This window comes from Taudactylus pleione, unplaced genomic scaffold (genome assembly GCF_031769625.1).
Source record: "Taudactylus pleione unplaced genomic scaffold, aTauple2 ptg000624l, whole genome shotgun sequence".
NCBI lineage: Eukaryota > Metazoa > Chordata > Amphibia > Anura > Myobatrachidae > Taudactylus > Taudactylus pleione.
Genome location: NW_028285026.1, coordinates 487,250 through 511,552, shown reverse-complemented (window position 1 = coordinate 511,552; position 24,303 = coordinate 487,250). Strand labels below are relative to the sequence as shown.

General features: G+C 45.4%; 1 protein-coding gene and 1 pseudogene across 2 annotated transcripts in view; both read left to right on the top strand.

The window, feature by feature from the left end:
• The window catches only part of RAD18 (RAD18 E3 ubiquitin protein ligase), a 338,638-nt gene that overhangs the window by 165,563 nt on the left and 148,772 nt on the right, over positions 1-24,303 (top strand). For both annotated transcript variants that reach the window (XM_088454631.1, XM_088454630.1), the window contains exon 11: positions 10,783-10,912. In XM_088454631.1, the coding sequence (XP_088310757.1) occupies positions 10,783-10,912 (130 nt within the window). The remainder of the gene's footprint in view (positions 1-10,782; positions 10,913-24,303) is intronic.
• On the top strand, positions 20,727-22,566 carry LOC148479304 (uncharacterized; annotated as a pseudogene).

Sequence of the window (24,303 nt, the reverse complement as noted above, 5' to 3'; positions counted from 1 at the left end):
TTAGTTCAGTAGAAGCCACAGGTGAGACCTTGGGAACCTCCTGGGCAGGAGGGCCCTGTACCTTCTGGTTTTGCACATCATGCAAATCCTGGTTTGCCAGTGAAACACTCTGGGACATGAGCGCCTCCAGTTATATCTGGTGGGTTTCTTATTTTTTTAAAACTTCAATGCATTCTTGTGTACTCCTTTTAGTTAACCTGTTTGATAGCTTAGCTGGTGGCTGGCAGGGTCTACAGGTATATGACCAGTGTCAATCACACACCGTGGAAACAGTGTCTCCTGCAGCCTCCACATCTAGAGCACTCCCAATTGTGATACCCTCTCTGCCTATTGTGGCCCCTCTGTCTGAGTCCTAGTGCTGCTGTTGTACCTGTATTTGGTGTATCTATTGGGCAGGTAACTCCCATATCCTCCATTCCCATAGAGGACATTTGATCTTTCATCTCCACTGACTCTTTTTCATACTCTAGCAATTCCCCTGTATCAAGCCTCTGGGTCAGTCCTTTGCACATCACATAACTGTTATGCTTTCATTTTAAATCCTTCAGCTTTTCCGAGTCAAGGGTGCCTTCGTTAGAGATACCCGCTCGCTGAAATAATATCCTTCAGCTTTCCGAGTAAAGGGTGCTCTTATTAGAGATACCCGCTCACTGAAATGATATCTGAATTCCCTTCAAAGATTCCTCGCCGTAGACACACTTCATTGTGTCCATGGCCGTCCGAGGGATCTCTACACCTGAGGGATGACTTTCTGTGTTCCCCATACTTAAGTACCTCTAAGTATGTTTATCCGGGATAATATCTGACCCTGAGTGGTGTATTTGCTGGATCGAATACTACTTCTGACCATATACTACTAATTCTACTTCTGACTACAGTTAATAGTGTCTACAGAGAGGAAAATGACAACCTACAAGGGTAATAACACTGCCTTGTTTAGAGAGAAATATACTACCTGCTACTTCTCTGACGTATATACCTTTTACAACCCAAGGACTTCCTTGACTGCCTTCTAATAACAGCTGAACACACACACTTATGGCAATACATATATTTGGGTTATACGTCTTACTTGTGTCTGACTGCAGCTCTGTTAGTTAGCTTGGCCTAATCAGACTGTCACATCAGGGTCTGCCTATGTCTGTGGGTTTGGGGACAAAATTACAAGCTACTAGGATAAAAAGGTTGTCACCTTCTTCCTAGGTTTCTGAAAATGGGGGCACCTTTCCTACAGGAGTTATATCATTAAGGAAATGTCCTCTAACACTTCCTGGCGTGACCAAGTAACTTTTGACATACACATATAACAGGTCTCTATCATAAGTCTAAAATGACTAAATACTAGCAGCTAAACAAGTACAATATACTGTATATATAGACATGCGTCCTGATCCTGTTGCCCAACATTAGTCACAACAGGAAATTGCAGGAAGCCTTACCAGACGCAGTGGGCAAGTATACACAGTCACTTGAGTCAACTGGTCATTGAGGTCAGAATTGTCTGTGAGGCCAGGGGCGCCCATTCTCATGCCGACCGAGCAAGTCAGTTGTGGCAAAGTCTAGGTTAGTCTTAACCAGCCAGTTACAAATCAGACACACTCTAAAAACGACTCAGCTTATTCAGTCACAATTTAATTTGCACAGTCATATGCCTTAGAGATACAAAAAGCACAGATAAGCAAACAGAAAATAAAACAATTTGCTGAATCACTGTGGATCTCTACCCAGAGTTGTACCTTACAACAGAGCAGACATGCGGACAGGAGAGTCAGATTCCACAGCAGAAAATCTTCTAACCGATGTTTTAAGGAGTCTTGAGTTTCTGTGGCCTTCCGTCCAGTTGTCTGTTGGTCAGCAGGATCTGGGGATCTCGGTGGGACCTCCAAATTATCAAAGGGGGCTGCTCAGGACCACCAAGAGTTCATCACAACAGGTATCAGTCAGGCATCTAGCACACAGGCCGTGGAGATTGAAACTGACACTTGCAGCTTATGTAAGGTTGAATTTACTCCAAAATGTATTTGAACCAGCAATCCACTTATAATAGCATATCTAAGGCGTTCCTGATTAATTCACACTAACTGCAAATTCTATTGGCTGAGCTAATTGTGCTGTCTTAAACCTGATCTTCCTAGCCAAAACTTATCTATACTTTGCTTTGGGCAGTACTGAAATTAGCTAAAGGGCCGTACACACTAATTTGCTGAAACATCCTAAAACATCTGAACACAGGATACTTTTGAGCTGTCAGTGTGTGAGCATATTTCCACATAATTCTGTACTAACTGCTGTACAGAGAGTTTGAACAAATACAAACTGGATCCCATGAGCTATCGTGGTTCTGACTTTAATAGCACAAAGGGGGGAGACTTAGGTTTATGCCCTAACGGGGAGGGGTAGGCTACAAGAAAGGGAGGGTTAGAGGGAGAAAGGGGGAGGGTAAATATACTTACCCGACCCCTGTCGGGATACCAACCATCGGGATGCCGCTGTCGTTATTGTGACAGGAGGCATCCCGAAAGCCGGCATTACATACCCATTCCTTGGCGATCATAGTATCTCGGTAGTGCCTGCCTGATCTTTGCTTTATGTCTGCATTTTCAAAGCTCATTAATTGTTTCTGAAACTAGGAAAAGTAAAGTTTCAATTTGTATTTTTAAACGTAACTTTTTACAGTTGACTAAATTCCTGATGCACACACAGGAAATATTCCACTGGCGATAGATCAAATAATTCTGCCATCAAAAGAGGTGGTACAGTCTCTAAAGCCGTCTCAGTCCCGGACCATTTCGATGTTTTGTGAGTGTGTGTAATAAAATGTAAGCCAGCACCCATGGAAAGGGAGGTGAAGTAGCTTAGAATCCAATTTTTATCTCACAAACTCTGAGTCTGCACAAGATTTACAGTGTAGACTGTCTCTTTCTTGGTGTGCTGTCTCCATAAATCCTTTATCAACAGGCATCTGTGCTCCCTGTGGGCCTGATTCAGAGCAAACAAAAAAAAAAAAAAGGAGCAAGTTGCCCCTGGAACAAACTATGTTGCAATGCGATGGGGTACAAATGCATTTATTTTTTTGCATTCACAAAAAATACTGGTTGCTTTGTTTTTACGCTAAAATCTAGAATTAAGCTAGGATACGATCCTTCCCAACTATCCATCTGGACATTTTATATCGGCCCCACCTGCAGTGCAACATGGGTTTGCCAAGGTGTAACTTGCTCCTTTTTTAAAATTTGCTCCCAACTCTGAGCTTGGTTTTTAAGCTGCATTTATTTCCCGAATGTTTAGACAGTCACGATGCTGGTGGGCACCTGGCTTTCCTATGGGAAATCATCAAGGTGTCCTTTAGGATATAGGAAAAGAGATTTCAATGCTGTGCATCATGTGCCAGAACAGTGATCGGTTCACTGCAGCTTATTACAGGATAGAGAGGCTCCAGCTGTAGCAAGACCTAGAACATCTGTTCCCATAGTGCCCTAGTGATTAGTGAAGCTGTTCAATTGTGTGTGCATCCCTCTCTCAATCTATATATCTGTGCGTATATATGTGTGTGCATCTCTTTTTATATATCTATGTATATATGTGTGTGTGTGTGTATTTAATAATATATATAATAATGTGTTCATACTATAGAAACACATTCTAGTTTAAAAAAAAAATAAAAAATTGACCAAACCAACAATGGAGCAATAAAGTATATTTTATATATGTATTGTATGGAAGTTACAGACTGCAATTAGTTTGTCTTTATCTAGTTTAGGACTATGATATGAAAGGCCATTATTCTAAATATTTCTCCCTCGTCTCCAATGTATTGGAGCTGAATGCAATTTGGTTTTGCGGAAGTATCTTGCGTTTCTTCTGCACATGCAATCTGCAGAGCCGGCTTTATATTCAACACTGCAGCATTTAGTTCAGCAAGGGTGTGTTCAGGGCATGTAGATGGAGCTGTGCATGACCCGAAATACGCCTGTGTTCTACGATGAATTTTTTGCACTAAGGGCAGGGCTGGTGTATGTGTGCTCACCTCCACGCCAGGAATGTCACATTTAGGGCAGGGCCGGTGTACGTGAGGTCACCTCTACGCCAGGAATGTCACATTTAGGGCAGGGCTGGTGTACGTGCGCTCACCTCTACGCCAGGAATGTCACATTTACGGCAGGGCCGGTGTGCGTGCACTCACCTCTACGCCAGGAATGTCACATTTAGGGCAGGGCCGGTGTACGTGCGCTCACCTCTATGCCAGGAATGTCACATTTAGGGCAGGGCTGGTGTATGTGTGCTCACCTCTACGCCAGGAATGTCACATTTAGGGCAGGGCTGGTGTACGCGAGGGCACCTCTACGCCGGGAATGTCACATTTAGGGCAGGGCTGGAGCACGTGAGGTCACCTCTACGCCAGGAATGTCACATTTAGGGCATTGCCGGTGTACGTGTGCTCACCTCTACGCCAGGAATGTCACATTTAGGGCAGGGCTGGTGTACGCGAGGGCACCTCTACGCCGGGAATGTCACATTTAGGGCAGGGCTGGAGCACGTGAGGTCACCTCTACGCCAGGAATGTCACATTTAGGGCATTGCCGGTGTACGTGTGCTCACCTCTACGCCAGGAATGTCACATTTAGGGCAGGGCTGGTGTACGTGAGGGCACCTCTACGCCAGGAATGTCACATTTAAGGCAGGGCCGGTGTACGTGCGCTCACCTCCACGCCAGGAATGTCACATTTAGGGGAGGGCCGGTGTACGTGCGCTCACCTCTACGCCAGGAATGTCACATTTAGGGCAGGGCCGGTGTACGTGCGCTCACCTCTATGCCAGGAATGTCACATTTAGGGCAGGGCCGGTGTACGTGCGCTCACTTCTACGCCAGGAATGTCACACTTAGGGCAGGGCTGGTGTATGTGAGGTCACCTCTACGCCAGGAATGTCACATTTAGGGCAGGGCCGGTGTACGTGCGCTCACCTCTACGCCAGGAATGTCACATTTAGGGCAGGGCCGGTGTACGTGCGCTCACTTCTACGCCAGGAATGTCACACTTAGGGCAGGGCTGGTGTACGTGAGGTCACCTCTACGCCATGAATGTCACATTTAGGGCAGGGCCGGTGTACGTGCGCTCACCTCTACGCCAGGAATGTCACATTTAGGGCAGGGCCGGTGTACGTGCACTCACCTCTACGCCAGGAATGTCACATTTACGGCAGGGCTGGTGTATGTGCGCTCACCTCTATGCCAGGAATGTCACATTTTCCAGTCAACTGTAAAAAGTTAGCGGTTTTTGTAAAAATAATGATGATGCTTGGCTGAACTGATTCCGCCTGTAAGGGCAGCATAGTGCTAATAATAACTAAGTGTAAGATGTAATTCAGTCTTCACCTTCCATGTCTGTGTATTTGGCCAGTTACCTGGCGTTGGCTTTTTGGAGGTCTAAGGCTCGCAGAAAATTAAGTCCAATGAGCAGCTGACATGCAGGAAGAGTTCCGCTATTTAGGGACCTACTGAATGTGATCAGAGAGAGACGCAGTAGCGGTTACAGATCATAGCACAATGATTCTGCAGCTGAAATGGCACATTTAGCACTCTACTTACACTGCACAACAATGAAAATGTTTCCGATGTGAAAATAGTTACTTCTAACTGATTTCCGCATGCAAAGAATGAATATGACATTTAATACTCTGTTAGCTCTGAGTTCCGAGATACAGCCCATCTATGAGGATGTAGGGGGATTCCTAGTGAAGTGGGCAGAATGGAGAGAATCTTACCAGCAATCTGCGTTCCGCGCAGAGGGGGAGGGGCCTAATGACCCAATTAAATGAATCAGTTATTTGTCCCCTCCCCTATTCAAATATATGCGATTCACGGGATTACCCCCACAAGATAACTGTGGTGCCCTGAGTGACAGCGTAGTGAGCGATTCCACCAAGACATCTCAGCAATGGAACAAAGATATCAGGGTAGGTGACAGTGACAAGAGATGGCCCAGAAGAGGAGTACAAGCGACAAACAAAGAGAAAGCACCCCCATGTGTAGGCCACTATGTTACATAGTACTTTCCTATGCTGTATGTTGCTTTCCTATGCTGTATGTTGCTTTCCTATGCTGTATGTTGCTTTCCTATGCTGTATGTTGCTTTCCTATGCTGTATGTTGCTTTCCTATGCTGTATGTTGCTTTCCTATGCTGTATGTTGGTTTTCTATGCTGTATGTTGCTTTCCTATGCTGTATGTTGGTTTCCTATGCTGTATGTTGGTTTCCTATGCTGTATGTTGCTTTCCTATGCTGTATGTTGCTTTCCTATGCTGTATGTTGCTTTCCTATGCTGTATGTTGCTTTCCTATGCTGTATGTTGCTTTCCTATGCTGTATGTTGGTTTCCTATGCTGTAGGTTGGTTTCCTATGCTGTAGGTTGGTTTCCTATGCTGTAGGTTGGTTTCCTATGCTGTATGTTGGTTTCCTATGCTGTAGGTTGGTTTCCTATGCTGTAGGTTGGTTTCCTGTGCTGTAGGTTGGTTTCCTGTGCTGTAGGTTGGTTTCCTGTGCTGTAGGTTGGTTTCCTGTGCTGTATGTTGGTTTCCTATGCTGTATGCTTGTGTCGTTTTGTGTTCTTATTTGTGATTGATAGAAAATTAGTAACAGTTGTTTTAATTCAATCAAGAAAATGTAAGATTATTTTAAAATAGCTTTTCACTATGACTATATTACTAATGTACATACAGTATAGTGCAAGTAGTGTAGCTCAAAAAATAGAGCTAGTAAAAACATTCTGAAATCATTTTAGTTTTTCTTGACTTCAAATTAGTAATGTATGACTATTAGTAATGTATGACTATTTTTAGAAAGGAAACAAATGAAAAGTATTAATTTGTTGTACAGTGTTATTACACAATCGGCTGCTATTTATAGTACACTCCTGTCAGTGGAAAGAGATCTGTGATCTTGTAAAATCCCTAAAATCTTGCTAGAATGTGTTAGATGTCCTCCTGGTTCTTTGTTACATCTTGTTCTCCTTGCAGTGGTGTGATCTTTCAGCGCAGGTGTTTTACGATTGTGTCTTGAAGAATGATCTTTATAAAGCATAGAGGAAATCGCTTGGCAGAATAATCCAACATTTAGTTTACAGCAATCTTCTCTTTTTATGTTGTGAGCTGAGCAGCGTTGGGTCACCGCCAGTATACATCAGTACGGTACTAATTTCAGTGGGAAGCCGCTGGTTATTTCAGTGGGATAATTGTAGCGAGCACTTTGCTTTGCAGGAACTCAGATGTGCATTAGCACACACAGCTTCGGCCATAACAAAGTCTGGATTAGGTACATTTTACTGGTAATACTGAAGATGCCATTCCATTAACCCTTATATGACTAGATATTAATTTCTGTGCATCATAGCTATAACAATGCATAGTCAGACATTAAGACTAGGGAAAAACAGTGGTGCATGGATGTTCTGTATTTGGCCACAGGTGAAAATTGCAGAAGGAGAATTTGAGAGTTTACTAATATGCATGAACTAAGATACATGTATGACACCACAGTCTCCTGCATCAGTGTAAGAGGTTTTTCTTCCCATCACTTCTATGTGCTGCTGGGAACCCTGCTCCCCTCACTATATAACTCTGTGGCTTCCTGCTGCCTCCATTCTCCTCCTGATGTCCCTGCCCCTGTCACATGCAGCCCTGTCCTCATCACTCATCTCCTGATATACTCTGTGGGGAACCCTACTTCTTTCACTATATAACTTTGTCTGTGGCTTCCTGCTGCCTCCGTTCCCCTCCTCATATCATGATACTGCCCCTGTCACATGTAGCCCTGTCCTCACTAACACATCACTCATCTCCTGATATACTCTGTGCTGCTGAGGACCCTGCTTCTCCCACTATATAACTCTGTGTCTTCCTGCTGCCTCCATTCCATTCCTCATATCATGTCACTGCCCCTGTCACATGCAGCCCTGTCCTCACTAACACATCACTCATCTCCTGATATACTCTGTGCTGCTGGTGTCACTGCTCCTCCCACTATATAACTCTCAGTCTGTGACTTACTGCTGCCTCCATTCCCCTCCTCACATCATGTCACTGCCCCTGTCACATGCAGCCTTGTCCTCACTAACACATCACTCCTCTCCTGATATACTCTGTGCTGCTGGGGGGACCCTGCTCCTCACACTATATAACGGTCAGTCTGTGGCTTCCTGCTGCCCCCATTCCCCTCCTCACATCATGTCACTGACCCTGTCACATGCAGCCCTGTCCTCACTAACACATCACTCATCTCCTGATATACTCTGTGCTGCTGGGGACCCTGCTCCTCACACTATATAACGGTCAGTCTGTGGCTTCCTGCTGCCCCCATTCCCCTCCTCATCTCATGTCACTGCCCCTGTCACACGCAGGCCTGTCCTCACTAACTAACAATCACACAGATGTAGAAGAGACAGCTCCCACAAGGACAAATATAATAACATGCTCTAAATTATGTGGAATGCGCTCTGAGAATTATCTGTTGTGTAATTATTTTCTGCATTGCTTTAAACTCATTATGGCTGTAAGGCTTTGCTCCTTCCTAATCTACTATCCGTTCTTATTTGGATTTAATAACTTAAATCAATAGTGAAGATAATCCGTGCTTACATCGAGATGAGCCAGCCCGACGCGCTGTTGTTTTCCTTGACGTACTTGGCCCGCTTAGGATTTATTGGCAGCCGGCTTTGAGTACCGCGTTAATGGATTTTTATCTCGCTGTGTTATGTACTGAGTTGGCGGATTTTACACTGCTTACAAAAATGATTCATTATTTAGCGTGAACCTCATCTGCGAAGGGGGGGGCGGGGGGCAGCCGTAAATCAGCTTCAGACGACACATCCACAGATTAAACAGCGGATGGAGAAACAGAATGAGTGATCATTGATAATGCAGACCCCTCGCACATTTGTTTAAACCTGCAGAAACCGCGTCATTATCATGCTGTAGTGGCCACGTGAATGATCATTAATTAACGTAATCTCAGTTTATACCTACAGATTGCAGCACAGTTACATGGTGTATTATCACCTAGTTATATATTAGTTCACTATCTTAAATGGATCGTATGACAAACCACATGCAATGATATGAAACACAAGGTAAAGATCAGATTATTATTAATCATTTTTAAAATTATTAATAACATTATTCACTTTTTAAAATATTTTTTTTGGTGTCCTGATAATGTCCCAGTTGCACTTTACCCTTGAATCAATGTAATTTGCAGTTTTGTATCCTGTCACTGATATATACTGAAGCTGCTTTTCCCCCTACTTACAATGTTTGTGTTATTGTAACTCGTATAACACGTGTGCTTGCGGTTCCAGTAGTGTTTGTAATGGGAAAGCTTTGTTTATTTACTGACCAGGCTTATTGCAGTGTTCCTGAATTCCAGATTCCCATCACGACTTCATTAGAGCTGCAGAAGGGTAATTAGTGCAGGAAAGGAACCGCTGCAATCAGTCAGGATGTAAGGAGCCTCATGGAAAGGGGCTTTTTACTGGGTGCAGTGATAATTTGTGTAAATAGCGGTCTGCTCTTTGCCTTTTACCTCCCAGGTTTATAAAGGCCAGCGGCCCAGTTATTCCTCTTTACCAAGTCAGATTTCCCAAATAAATATAAAGTGTGTGTATATATCTATGTACATATATATATATGTGTGTATGTATGTATGTATATATATATATATATATATATATTCCACAGTCTATAGAGGCGGCACTCAGAGACTTCAGAATAAGATGGAAAAAAGACCCCCTACGGGGTAACTTTAATATGTTGTCTTGAGAAAGAGGATACAGTCCCCGAAACGTTGACCTGTGATGTCATATTGAAGTTACCCCGTAGGGGGTCTTTTTTCCATCTTATTCTGAAGTCTCTGAGTGCCGCCTCTATAGACTATGGATTATCTGTGGGGGAGCAATACCTTCTAGGAGGGCACCGGAGCCCAGTTATATTCATGAACTGGTGAGTGCCAGGTTTCGCTGGATATATATTTATATATATATATAATAAGGGCACAGCTATAGGAGGTACCCAGCTTGAATTTGGCACGGGCGGGTAGAATTTTCGCTCGGTGCTGCATGCCGAATTTCAGGGCAAAAACATAAAAAAATTAGGATTTGGGAGTAATCTAAAGTTCCAAATGTCACTTTTTTCTGCTGTAGTCTATAGGGGTTTTTTGTGAAGGTATAACTCAGGGTAGGAGGTGAATGTAGACTTGGGGTTTGTTTTATTAGGTAGCTATTGTGCCAGGATACGTGGTTTTGAGGTTCAGGTAAATTAGAAAGTTAGTTTTTTAAACTATTATCTCAAGACTGCATGTGTGTATTCCAATGAGCACACAATTCTGTGAGTTAGCAGCTCCACCATTTTGTGAGTGACAGCATTCTCACTCTGTGAGAGTGCTGAAACTGCAGTTAACCACATGGTGTGATGGCATACCATATCTGTACTACGCAAGGAACACGTCCATTAAGGTGTCAGCCTTAATGATCGTAATTTTCATTGCTTTTTGGAGTTTGAGTGGCAGAAACTCAATAGGCTTATGAATTTTCAGATCATGTCTAAGCAGCTTTAATGGGACATGTGAAACCGTAAGGTTTTTTTGTCTATGGAATATATATATATATATATATATATATCTTTTTATTTTCTTCTAATCTATTTAGTGGTTGGCAGTTTAATACTTGAGTACTGTTGGTTGAGTAGTTTGCTGGCATGCACAGTAACTGTGTAATTATTCTCTACAATGATTAGGTGACCTTAATGAGGATGATACAAGACCAGCCGAGGAACCCAACCGGGACAATGACCTTTTGCATGAGACGTCATCAGTCTTTCGCTCCAGCTCGCCTGTTTTCCCTCTGTCTCCTCAGTCCAGAGCCAGGTATGAGAAGTACCTTTATTACATTGCTACCGTCACCCGTTTATAGTCTGACCGGCATGCGGGATGTGCATGGGGAAAGCCTTATCTGCAGGTTGTTCCTTATAAAGGATCAAACGGAATGATTCCAAGTGTGTGAAAGGGATTGTATCAATGGGTTAAAGGCACCGCCGCTGTCGTACAACAATGCATTGTCTTATTGGGTTGTGTACGGGATGGCGGCGCCATCATTGTGAGCACTGGCGTCTTGCACGCCGGGATTTAAACTATATCCCGTCTAATCATTACAGGTAATTTTAAAGAAACCTCTAAGAATTAGTATTATTTCATATACTGTAGAAACAAAAATACACTGTTCAGTGTTAACCTGACAGTCGCCAGATTTGTTAAAATGTAATGATCAATAGCCTATTCCCTTTCCCTCTTAGTACATACCAAATCTAGCATCCAGAGGACAAGTACCCCATTGGCCTGATACAATTGCCAGTCAGTTAGGCTGTTGTAACAGCCCTGATTCTGCAGACTCACACAATGGGTCTCCGGGCAGGTTTGTAGGACTGTCACTTCTAATGTCATTTTTTATTGGAGTTTATTTTGCTTTAATCAGGACAATTTTATATTACTCAGTAAACTGCTTAATGTGTTAATCATTTAAATGCTGAGGGACCGGCGTTTGTATGTGGCCCTACATGAACTTGCCTGATACGCTTGTCTTGTCCCGGGGGATGATGGTGGTCACAGGGTTAATGCTTAGGGTTGTAAGGCAGTAATATAGAGACTAACCCCATTTGGGACCTTTCTGCTTTTCTTGACTGTCCTGAGCAAACATCTGAATTTATAAGCGTCCTGAATTAAGTGTTGGTGTGACGTCTCGAGGTTTTAATCCCATGTAGCAAATTTCCAAAACAATATCTGTCTTAAACTGCGTGATCAAATAAAGCAGACTTGCGTTGAAGGGCAGCATGAGGAAAATGTAATTTAACTTTAGTTTATTAAATTAAAGATCAGAGCCCGGCTTGGTCGAATTGAAGATGTCTCCCCTGAGAGCGCCCTTGTTCGCTGCCAATCTTGTAATTTTTCCACGTCCCTGCGTCTCGCAACGGTATTCCAGTATTTTTTTCCCTCCGATCAGCTTGGCACATTAAATATTTGGCGTGGTCATTGTTACTGCAAACATGGACTCTTGTTACCATCTTCCCTTAGGTGCTAACTTACTGTAGACACCAGCAGACAGCGCCTCCTAGTGACTGAACTTTCATTTGTTCTTGGGGCAAAACCGGTGGAAAACTTTCATGGCCGTAGATGAATTAGAAAAGTAACCAGCAACATGTGTCATTTAGCATAACCGTCACTAGAAATCCACCGGGAATGATTTATTATTATAGAAGCTGTGGGGGAATAGCGTTGGCTACAAGTTCACCGATTATATGACAAAACAAAAGCTAAACAGCTGTCTGAATCAATATCCCGAATGTATATGTCAAAACCGTCCAAGTAATTGACAAACCGATCGTCTTATTATTGCTCTTTGTTGTTTATTTACAAATGCGTTACAAAGGGTGTGTTTCACCTTAAATAAAAACAAAAAACAATCTATAGAACAGTTGTAGGTAGCTGGGGGCAGGTCATTTTGGGGCATTTCATGTTACGTATCCTCTTCACTAGGTAAGTGACTTCTATTGTTTCCAAAACCTTGTTTTTATGAGTTTGATGTTTATGTAATAGAGTCGGGATATTGTTAGACAGTTGTAATTTCCCGTAGCAACCACACAGGTGCCCGCTACCGCCCTGGCAGTTATAGCCCTGGTGCTATGGGTTCCAGCTTCTGAAATGTCCCTTGTTCTTAGCTTATCGTAGTTTATTTATGTATCATATGGTTATTATGCTGCTTATATATCAGTTTCATGGTTGCTGTGAATCTAGTTTAGTACAGATGTTCCTGAACCCCCCACATACACACACATCACCCCCTGCCTTCCTTCATAACATTCATACAACTTGGATTATACAGACATGTAATGTAACTGTTTGTGGCAACAATGTAATCTGACTTTAACCCCTGCTGTGCCAACCAGTTTAAACATCCTGCATTCACTCAAGCCCCTTTCCTCCAGGTATTGGGCAGTGCCCCCTGTACTTAATGGCTACCTGGCAATAGCTCTGTGAAACCTTATAAGTAACCCTTTAGAAGTGCCCCCGTGCCCCCGCAGAACCTCCTGAAGTCATAGATCATGTAACTCATGTATTTTAGATTAGATATAGTATAGATTGTAGAATATAACGATCTTCCTAGTAATGGATTATATCACATACATATGTCAGGTCTGCACGATATTTGTCATTTCTACGCTCTCCCACCTTCTACACCAGATTTGAACCCTTTTTTTTTTTTTTGCAGTCTCATCATTGATCACATATCTCTAATGCCTAATCCTGTACGCTTTCATTCACACAGTTATTCCTCATTTATCTCCTGTGTGTTCTTCATTTAGTGAGAGCTGCCTTTCCCAGACCATCCCGAGACATATGGACAAACTTTAAGACAACACCCCCCCCACCACCACACACACACACCCCCCTCCTTGCCTTCTTCCCCTTTCTGTTGTTTGCAGATTGGGAAGTACACTTTCCGGGAGAGCAGCTCTATTCCTGTGTATCCTGCAGGACCCGGCTACAGCGTCTGCTGTTTGCTTGATCTAGTCCACATCAGCGGGCAGGCAGCACACTTTGTGCCTCGTGCCTCTTTGACATCACTAGAGACAAGTGCATTGGTAGGCTGCCTATTGGCTCAACACACAGCATGGCTGCTACCGCTGTGCGTATGTGACGGGTAACATTTAAATTGGAGTCTTTTCCTCTCTGCTATGGCACGACTTATCACAGAATGGGGAATCGGTGACACTGCCTTTCAGAGGAGACTCTGTAGTGCACAGCTGTCACATCGGGGAGCAGATGGTTATTGTAGGTGATGCTCTCTGTCACATCGGGGAGCAGGTGGTTATTGTAGGTGATGTGCTCTGTCACATCGGGGAGCAGATGGTTATTGTAGGTGATGCGCTCTGTCACATCGGGGAGCAGATGGTTATTGTAGGTGATGTGCTCTGTCACATCGGGGAGCAGATGGTTATTGTAGGTGATGCTCTCTGTCACATCGGGGAGCAGATGGTTATTGTAGGTGATGCGCTCTGTCACATCGGGGAGCAGATGGTTATTGTAGGTGATGCGCTTTGTCACATCGGGGAGCAGATGGTTATTGTAGGTGATGCTCTCTGTCACATCGGGGAGCAGATGGTTATTGTAGGTGATGCGCTCTGTCACATCGGGGAGCAGGTGGTTATTGTAGGTGATGTGCTCTGTCACATCGGGGAGCAGATGGTTATTGTAGGTGATGCGCTCTGTCACATCGGGGAGCAGATGGTTATTGTAGGTGATGTGCTCTGTCACATCGGGGAGCAGATGGTTATTGTAGGTGATGCTCTCTGTCACATCGGGGAGCAGATGGTTATTGTAGGTGATGCTCTCTGTCACATCGGGGAGCAGATGGTTATTGTAGGTGATGCGCTCTGTCACATCGGGAAGCAGATGGTTATTGTAGGTGATGCGCTCTGTCACATCGGGGAGTAGATGGTTATTGTAGGTGATGCGCTCTGTCACATCGGGGAGCAGATGGTTATTGTAGGTGATGCGCTCTGTCACATCGGGGAGCAGATGGTTATTGTAGGTGATGCGCTCTGTCACATCGGGGAGCAGATGGTTATTGTAGGTGATGCGCTCTGTCACATCGGGGAGCAGATGGTTATTGTAGGTGATGCGCTCTGTCACATCGGGGAGCAGATGGTTATTGTAGGTGATGCGCTCTGTCACATCGGGGAGCAGATGGTTATTGTAGGTGATGCGCTCTGTCACATCGGGGAGCAAATAGTTATTGTAGGTGATGCGCTCTGTCACATCGGGGAGCAGATTGTTATTGTAGGTGATGCTCTCTGTCACATCGGGGAGCAGATGGTTATTGTAGGTGATGCTCTCTGTCACATCGGGGAGCAGATTGTTATTGTAGGTGATGCGCTTTGTCACATCGGGGAGCAGATGGTTATTGTAGGTGATGCGCTCTGTCACATCGGGGAGCAGATGGTTATTGTAGGTGATGCTCTCTGTCACATCGGGGAGCAGATTGTTATTGTAGGTGATGCGCTTTGTCACATCGGGGAGCAGATGGTTATTGTAGGTGATGCTCTCTGTCAAATCGGGGAGCAGATGGTTATTGTAGGTGATGCTCTCTGTCACATCGGGGAGCAGATGGTTATTGTAGGTGATGCTCTCTGTCACATCGGGGAGCAGATGGTTATTGTAGGTGATGCGCTCTGTCACATCGGGGAGCAGATGGTTATTGTAGGTGATGCGCTCTGTCACATCGGGGAGCAGATGGTTATTGTAGGTGATGCGCTCTGTCACATCGGGGAGCAGATTGTTATTGTAGGTGATGCTCTCTGTCACATCGGGGAGCAGATGGTTATTGTAGGTGATGCTGTCTGTCACATCGGGGAGCAGATTGTTATTGTAGGTGATGCGCTTTGTCACATCGGGGAGCAGATGGTTATTGTAGGTGATGCTCTCTGTCACATCGGGGAGCAGATGGTTATTGTAGGTGATGCTCTCTGTCACATCGGGTAGCAGATGGTTATTGTAGGTGATGCTCTCTGTCACATCGGGGAGCAGATGGTTATTGTAGGTGATGCGCTCTGTCACATCGGGGAGCAGATGGTTATTGTAGGTGATGCGCTCTGTCACATCGGGGAGCAGATGGTTATTGTAGGTGATGCGCTCTGTCACATCGGGGAGCAGATTGTTATTGTAGGTGATGCTCTCTGTCACATCGGGGAGCAGATGGTTATTGTAGGTGATGCGCTCTGTCACATCGGGGAGCAGATGGTTATTGTAGGTGATGCGCTCTGTCACATCGGGTAGCAGATGGTTATTGTAGGTGATGCTCTCTGTCACATCGGGGAGCAGATGGTTATTGTAGGTGATGCGCTCTGTCACATCGGGGAGCAGATTGTTATTGTAGGTGATGCTCTCTGTCACATCGGGGAGCAGATGGTTATTGTAGGTGATGCTCTCTGTCACATCGGGGAGCAGATTGTTATTGTAGGTGATGCGCTCTGTCACATCGGGGAGCAGATGGTTATTGTAGGTGATGCTCTCTGTCACATCGGGGAGCAGATGGTTATTGTAGGTGATGCGCTCTGTCACAGTGTCAGCTGGAATAATTCCCCCAACATATTTCTTAGTAATGTGAGATTTGATGAATCTGTCATATCTATATACATCCGTTGTCGTGATGGCTACATAGATGATGCAGGCCAAGTAAGAGAGACGTATTTAGCGTACAGATGACTGGGGTGTACTCTGGTGCACATCATGCAACAATCATTGCTTATATGTGTACGTATCAGAGGCTCGTTATATGGGTACGGCTAAGAGTTGCTCATGCACTAGTACTTGGATCCACAGAGGATCTTACTTTGCATGTGTATACCAAACCCACCTGCACTCTTAGGACCTCATTCAGAGCCGCTCGCAAAATGTGAGCGCTCGCTCTGAATGAGGGCGGCTGCTTCTATGTAAAGTGCTGGCCACTAGCTAAGCTGTGGGTGACCACCCACAGCTTTAGCTAGCGGCAAGGTTGATGGTCGCTATGGTCAAGACCATCGGGGCTTGCGACGAGACCCTTGTGGTAGGGTCTCGTCTGCCGCAAGCCCCAGTGAGCTTTCGGCTCTAATAGAGCCGGAAGCTCACCACTGACATCACGAGTGATGTCAGTGGGGCCGCCCCCAAACGGCAGGCGTTCCTTCGGGAACGCTTCCGTTTGGCCAGCCATCCCCCCACCCCGCCTGCAAAACGGTGCGAGCTGTCGATTACCATCGACAGCCGCCCCTTTTGTAGTGAGCCCCGGAGCGCAGTGCCTCAACATCGACCCGCTTGCGAGTGCTCAGCGCTTGCGAGCGGGTCTGAATGAGGCCCTTAGTACGTCATCCGTGCAGTCAACACGCTCCGAGTGCAGTCAAACCACTCTATCTACACCGTTCACATTAGCGCTGTGTCCAGACACATCGTCCTATCTATAAGACCTGTAAGCGCAGGCGACTTTGCCTGCTGTAAATGAAGTCTCGGGATGATGGCGGAAATATCGGAAACTGTAGCAAGGCATGATGGGACAGGTAGTTAATTGAGTGGCCGCTCAGTGATGGCATCAGTATGAGATACAAAGGGCTCAACCTGAAAGTTAAAAAGTGAAAACAAAATGGCCACCAGGTCTACATTACATGGAACACAATGCGCCAGTACGTATAGGGTAAGGAAGTTGTTGGCCAATGATGTGTTTAGGACGCTTCTGATTAAAAAGACCAGAGATGCATAAACCTGAAGCTGGGTACACACGTAAAGATTTTCTGTCCAACCATCCAACTAGTTGATTGGTTGGAATGAAAATCTGGTAATGTATGGGAGTAACTGATGATCAGCAATTTGCTCCTAAATGCCAGAAAACAGATGAAAATGGTCGGTCAGACAAGTTTATTAAATGTTTGATCTAAACAATTTGTTCAAATTACAGTTTTTGTCCATTTTCCGGCGTTTGGGAGCAAATTGCTGATTGTATTTTGGTTTCATTCCTTACCAGATTTTTATGTAAACCAATCAACTAGTTATACCCCTTTTCCACCAAAATTTCGGGTCTGACCCGGAGTTGGAACAGGGTTCCTATCCGGATCAGACCTGGAATTTAGCCAGCGCCGACTCGGGATATTCCCGAGTCGGCGCCGCTCACAACGTAGTCGGGTCTGCATAGTCCCGGCTTTTCCGACGTGAAAGTGGACGCTTGGAGATGACATAATCTCCAAGCGCCACTGAAGCCGGACCAATCGGCCGGCTTGCGGCGCACTGCAGGTCATCAAGACCCGGAGTGCGCCGTACACACAGCAGGGTTTCACGGGCTACACCCGTGTTAAACCCTGCTATTTACCTGGGTAGGATTGCCGGGTCACTCGACCCGGCGATCCAACGCTCACCCCTTTTACACCAGGGAGCTGCTCGGGGTTAACCTTGCAATAACCCGGGTTTTAGCTCCGGTGTAAAAGGGGTATCAGATGGTTGGACAGGAAATCTTTACGTGTGTATGCACCTTAACACGTCCTCTCATCCCATACAGTGTTCTGTAGCAATAACAACTTTCTCAGCTCACATGCTTTACCAATTACAGGAATTACACCCAGTACAACATCTGCAATACACAGTAGTTCAGCATGTGCTTACATTACACAACATGTGTGTACCATACACGCAAACATTAGCTCTGTAACTATTAAAAGCAGAAGACAGATGACGGAGTGGCGTGATCCGCAGAATGTATTACTACTCGCACACTGTGAAATTAAACACGGGCGGAGAGTAATGACTTCCTTACCAGTCGCTGCCTCTAGCTTACTGACAAAACCCGTCACATAGGTTGGCGTTCTCGGTAAGCGGAGCCCGAGCAGAACTTTGCCTTGTGGTAAGATGTGTGTATGACCGTTCTGTGTCACATCATGCCATAACTTTGTGCCAGCAGCTGATTTCATGGAATGATTCTGCTTCCAACGCTTTAGGCCCCGTACACACGGTCACCGCATGATGAACACATTTTGGGAAGGATGTGGACATAAGATTTATTTATGACAAAAAAAAAAAATCTGCAATAAAATCTGTCATTTTTCCATCAGACGAGGGGCCCAAAAATGAAAGAAGGAGCCTGTGTGATCTATCCTTTATATTGGAAAAGCTGGCAGTGTATTCTGAGGGTACAATAACTGTAGGGACCAGTGATCCCAATGTATAAAGCTCTTTATAGCTGTGTCCTGCATGGGAACACCAATGCATATATGCCCAATGTATTGGCTCTGTGTGTCACCAGTGACACTGACCTTTAATAAGCCGTGTGACCCTACGTGGGGACTGTCCTCTGCTGGGGGAGAGCGTTGTGATGTCACTGTTGTGATGTCATGGTTTCCATCTTTCATTGAGGAAGCCGCAGATAATGTGCGATACGAACCTACGGGCTGCCTGAATGAGCCAGATCCCGGCAACGTCTCCAAGTTTTCCGGCTGTCAGTGCCGCTCTATAGCGCCGACATAATTTTCCTGCCCGTCGTCCTAATTCGTCTCGTGGTTGCATAGTTAGTGGATAAAATATAGATAGTGCAATGACTGTGACCTTGAGCCTCGCTCTCTTCTCATACATTTTAAGCTGTATAAACATTATCTGGCTCATGTCAGGGTAATTGGCCTTGAAGGGTTATATATTGTGTTACACTATTTTCTTTAGTCCTGTGCATAGTTTTTTTACGCAGTTGACATGAGAAGTGGAGATTACGGGCAGCGCTGTTACGCATCAGCAAATTTACCAACTGTGAAAAAATAGCGCTGTTTGCTTTTGCGTCAGGGGAAATCGTATCTGTTCTCTTCAATAACATATTGCACATTAAAAAAAAAAGAAAGCAATTTCAATACCTTAAACGTGTGCGAGCACCGTACAGGTGTGTCCTTGCTCATCCAGCCTCAATACGCCACGCAGCGCGGTATGCCTGGCGTGAGTGAGCAGTCGGGTCTCCTGCAACTCGTAGGTAACAGGAAGAACGCAACGTTGCGCAGCAAATTGTACAATTCGAACGGCCCGAGATGCCAATAAGAAACGAATGCTTCAGAAATGACCGTACACTTCACAGCAAACCTACTACCTCCCAGTATCTCTATACTCTACCACGGCTATAAGATGCAGCAGCCTGAGAGATTAGCGAGACGCCGGGTTTGCCGTCAGCGCCGTCTAGAAAAGGGAATCGTCCTGCTGAGTACGGGGATTTTCATGGCATTACTGTCTCAATGACATCCAAATTGCTTTATTGATCGTCTCATCCTATTTTATTAACCCCGGGGCTCAGTCAATGTTCTGAAGTTTGCTGGACTGATTGGCTCGTTATCACCTTCAGAATGTGTGAGACCGGTTTCTCTGGCAATCTAAATAGATGAGAAGCAATTGTAAATGCACATGTCCCTCAGACGCAGCCCCCCGCAGGTCATATAGGGTGCTGGTTCCGTGCGGCTGCCGACTGCAGAAGAATAATCACCCCCCCATTACCGTCTTGGACACATTTTGTATTGTGTCCCGTACTGATTAACGTGGGCGGACATGCCAGTCTTTCTTGTTCTTCAGTCTGACATGTTTTTGTTTTTTGCTCCATGTGAACTTTATGTTCTGTTTTAAACCTGTGACAGACAATAGAACAGTGTCCTTCACCTCTCTGCACAGATCGATGTTGTTCTATTACTGACCATATACATTTGCAGGCACAGAGACTGTGAATAATCCTCTATGGCCTTAGCCCAGCTTACAGCATTGCATTTTACTGACCGGTGCTGGGAGAACATGTATGAGCTGTCCCTGAGAGGTGGGCTGCCTGTCACATCAGGGTGCTCCTCCTTCCCATGGGTGTGGGGTGATTATTCTGATCTACTATTACTGTCAGGTTTATTCCTCATTACCATTATCCACTATTTTATTTTTGTAGATGGATTTGACTCATTTTTTATGTAATGTTCTCTGAATTCTCATCTCTATATTACAGTTTACCCTACTCCCACCTATACTACTCACGCTAATGAACCCACACACCTACCATACTCCCATCCATACTACTCACACTGGTAAACCCTCACACCTACCCTACTCCCATCCATACTACTCACACTGGTAAACCCTCACACCTACCCTACTCCCACCTATACTACTCACACTGGTACACCCTCACACCTACCCTACTCCCACCTATACTACTCACACTGGTACACCATCACACCTACCCTACTCCTACCTATACTACTCCCACCGGTACACCCTCGCACCTCCCCTACTCCCACCTATACTACTCACACTGGTACACCTCACACCTACCCTACTCCCACCTATACTACTCACACTGGTACACCCTCACACCTACCCTACGCCTACATATACTACTCACCCTGGTACACCCTCACAACTCCTCTACTCCTACCTATACTACTCACACTGGTACACCCTCACACCTACCCTACTCCCACCTATACTACTCACACCTCCCCTACTCCCACCTATACTACTCACACTGGTACACCCTCACACCTACCATACTCCCACCTATACTACTCACACTGCTACACCCTCACACCTACCCTACACCCACCTATACTACTCACACTGCTACACCCTCACACCTACCCTACTCCCACCTATACTACTCACACTGGTACACCATCACACCTACCCTACTCCCACCTATACTACTCACACTGGTACACCCTCACACCTACCCTACTCCCACCTATACTACTCACACTGGTACACCCTCACACCTACACTACTCCCACCTATACTACTCACACTGGTACACCCTCACACCTCCCCTACTCCCACCTATACTACTCACACTGGTACACCCTCACACCTACCCTACTCCCACCTATACTAACACTGGTACACCCTCACACCTACCCTCCTCCTACCTATACTGCTCACACTGGTACACCCTCCCACCTCCCCTACTCCCACCTATACTACTCACACTGGTACACCCTCACACCTATACTACTCACACTGGTACACCCTCACACCTACCCTACTCACACTGGTACACCCTCACACCTACCCTACTCCTACCTATACTACTCACACTGGTACACCCTCACACCTACCCTACTCCCACCTATACTACTCACACTGTTACACCCTCACACCTACCCTACTCCCACCTATACTACTCACACTGGTACACCCTCACACCTACACTACTCCCACCTATACTACTCACACTGGTACACCCTCACACCTCCCCTACTCCCACCTATACTACTCACACTGGTACACCCTCACACCTACTCTACTCCCACCTATACTAACACTGGTACGCCCTCACACCTACCCTACTCCCACCTATACTACTCACACTGGTACACCCTCACACCTCCCCTACTCCCACCTATACTACTCACACTGGTACACCCTCACACCTATACTACTCACACTGGTACACCCTCACACGTATACTACTCACACTGCTACACCCTCACACCTACCCTACTCCTACCTATACTACTCACACTGGTACACCCTCACACCTCCCCTACTCCCAAATATACTACTCATACTGATACACCCTCACACCTACCCTACTCCCACCTATACTACTCACACTGGTACACCCTCACACCTCCCCTACTCCCACCTATACTACTCACACTGGTACACCCTCACACCTCCCCTACTCCCAAATATACTACTCATACTGATACACCCTCACACCTACCCTACTCCCACCTATACTACTCACACTGGTACACCCTCACACCTACCCTACTCCTACCTATACTACTCACACTAATACACCCTCACACCTCCCCTACTCCCACCTATACTACTCACACTGGTACACCCTCACACCTACCCTACTCCCAAATATACTACTCACACTGATACACCTTCTCGGGATGCAGTTGAAATTCCGACGGCCGGGAAGCAGTCTGTCTAAATCCCTGCGTCTAAATCCCAACTCTGGACCAAAGATGGGCATCGAAATACTGACGCCCGTCTAGATCCTGATGACGGAATTTCGATAGATGGCTTCCCAAACGAAGGTAAGCTGGCCCCTGTTAGCCCCGGGGAAGGGGGTGGGGGAATAGGTTTAGGCAGCCCCAGGGGGAATTTAGGGTTACTCAAAATAGTGTGTTCCTATTGGCTCATTAGTTACTTGAAATTCAGGTCCCTGATTGGTCGCCTATTAGGGTGTTATCTTTAAGGTTGGGATAACAGTTACCCAGATTGACAATCATCATCTTCTCCCCTATCTACACACGGGTGCCGGTACAAAGTATCTGGGCCCGGGAGTGCAGTGGAGTAATAACTAAGCCGCATGCAATGTTGTGGCCAAGTATGGCGGTGCATAACCCCGGAAACTCCACCATGATGGGCGTTGCCATTAACACCCCTTCCCTAGCACCTGGAACTGCCCAATGTCTCTTGGCCCTGGTTTTATATATCAGACAAGTCGTGGGCATGGAATTCATTGTTGCTACTGACTTTTTCTCGACTTTGTTACATTTCTTGGTGTTGAATATGTTGCTGCTTGTTAAGGTATTTTCCTTGCAGAAATAAAACGATATGTTGAATTTATTTTGCTTTTGCGCTCAGTCCTGTCTTGATGCGCTCAGTCCTGTCTTGGTGCGCTCAGTCCTGTCTTGGTGCGCTCAGTCCTGTCTTGGTGCGCTCAGTCCTGTCTTGGTGCGCTCAGTCCTGTCTTGGTGCGCTCAGTCCTGTCTTGGTGCGCTCAGTCCTGTCTTGGTGCGCTCATCCTTTTGATATTTTGTCTTTCTGCTGGTGTCACTTGCAGAGATTATACCTGGCAGTAAGGAAGGATGGCAGCATGAACAGGGAACCCAGCAATATGTTTAGTACTTGGCATGCTCTCTCTTTATTCCCATAGTGGAGGAGTGTGGGAGGAAATGCAGAGTGACAGATCCCCATCAAACACCATTATATTGCAAGTGCTGTTTAACTTGCTTTTACTACAACTATTTAGGAGACTGTCACTCAGAGAGAAGCCGGGTACAGTGAAGTGATATCTCATTAAACAGCGCTTGCAGTGGGAAAAGCTTTAATAGTGAGTAACATTCAGCATGGCACGAATTAAGCACAATAGAAATAAAAAATATATACGAGTGTCCAATTGAATCAGAACTTGGACTGCGGTTAGGTTACCTGCAGCCAGGTGCTGGATCATTCTAACCTATGACAACTACTTGTGTGTAATCACAACCCAACACCCTCGTATCTAATGCATCATCATGTAGTGTTCACAGACCTGTCGTACCTAACGCATTATCATGTAGTGTTCACAGAGCTGTCATGTCTAATGCTTTATCATGTAGTGTTCACAGAGCTGTCATGTCTAATGCTTTATCATGTAGTGTTCACAGAGCTGTCATGTCTAACGCATTATCAATGCTGCATACAGAGCTGTCATGTCTAATGCATTATCATGTAGTGTTCACAGAGCTGTCATGTCTAATGCTTTATCATGTAGTGTTCACAGAGCTGTCATGTCTAATGCTTTATCATGTAGTGTTCACAGAGCTGTCATGTCTAACGCATTATCAATGCTGCATACAGAGCTGTCATGTCTAATGCATTATCATGTAGTGTTCACAGAGCTGTCATGTCTAATGCTTTATCATGTAGTGTTCACAGAGCTGTCATGTCTAATGCTTTATCATGTAGTGTTCACAGAGCTGTCATGTCTAACGCATTATCAATGCTGCATACAGATCTGTCAT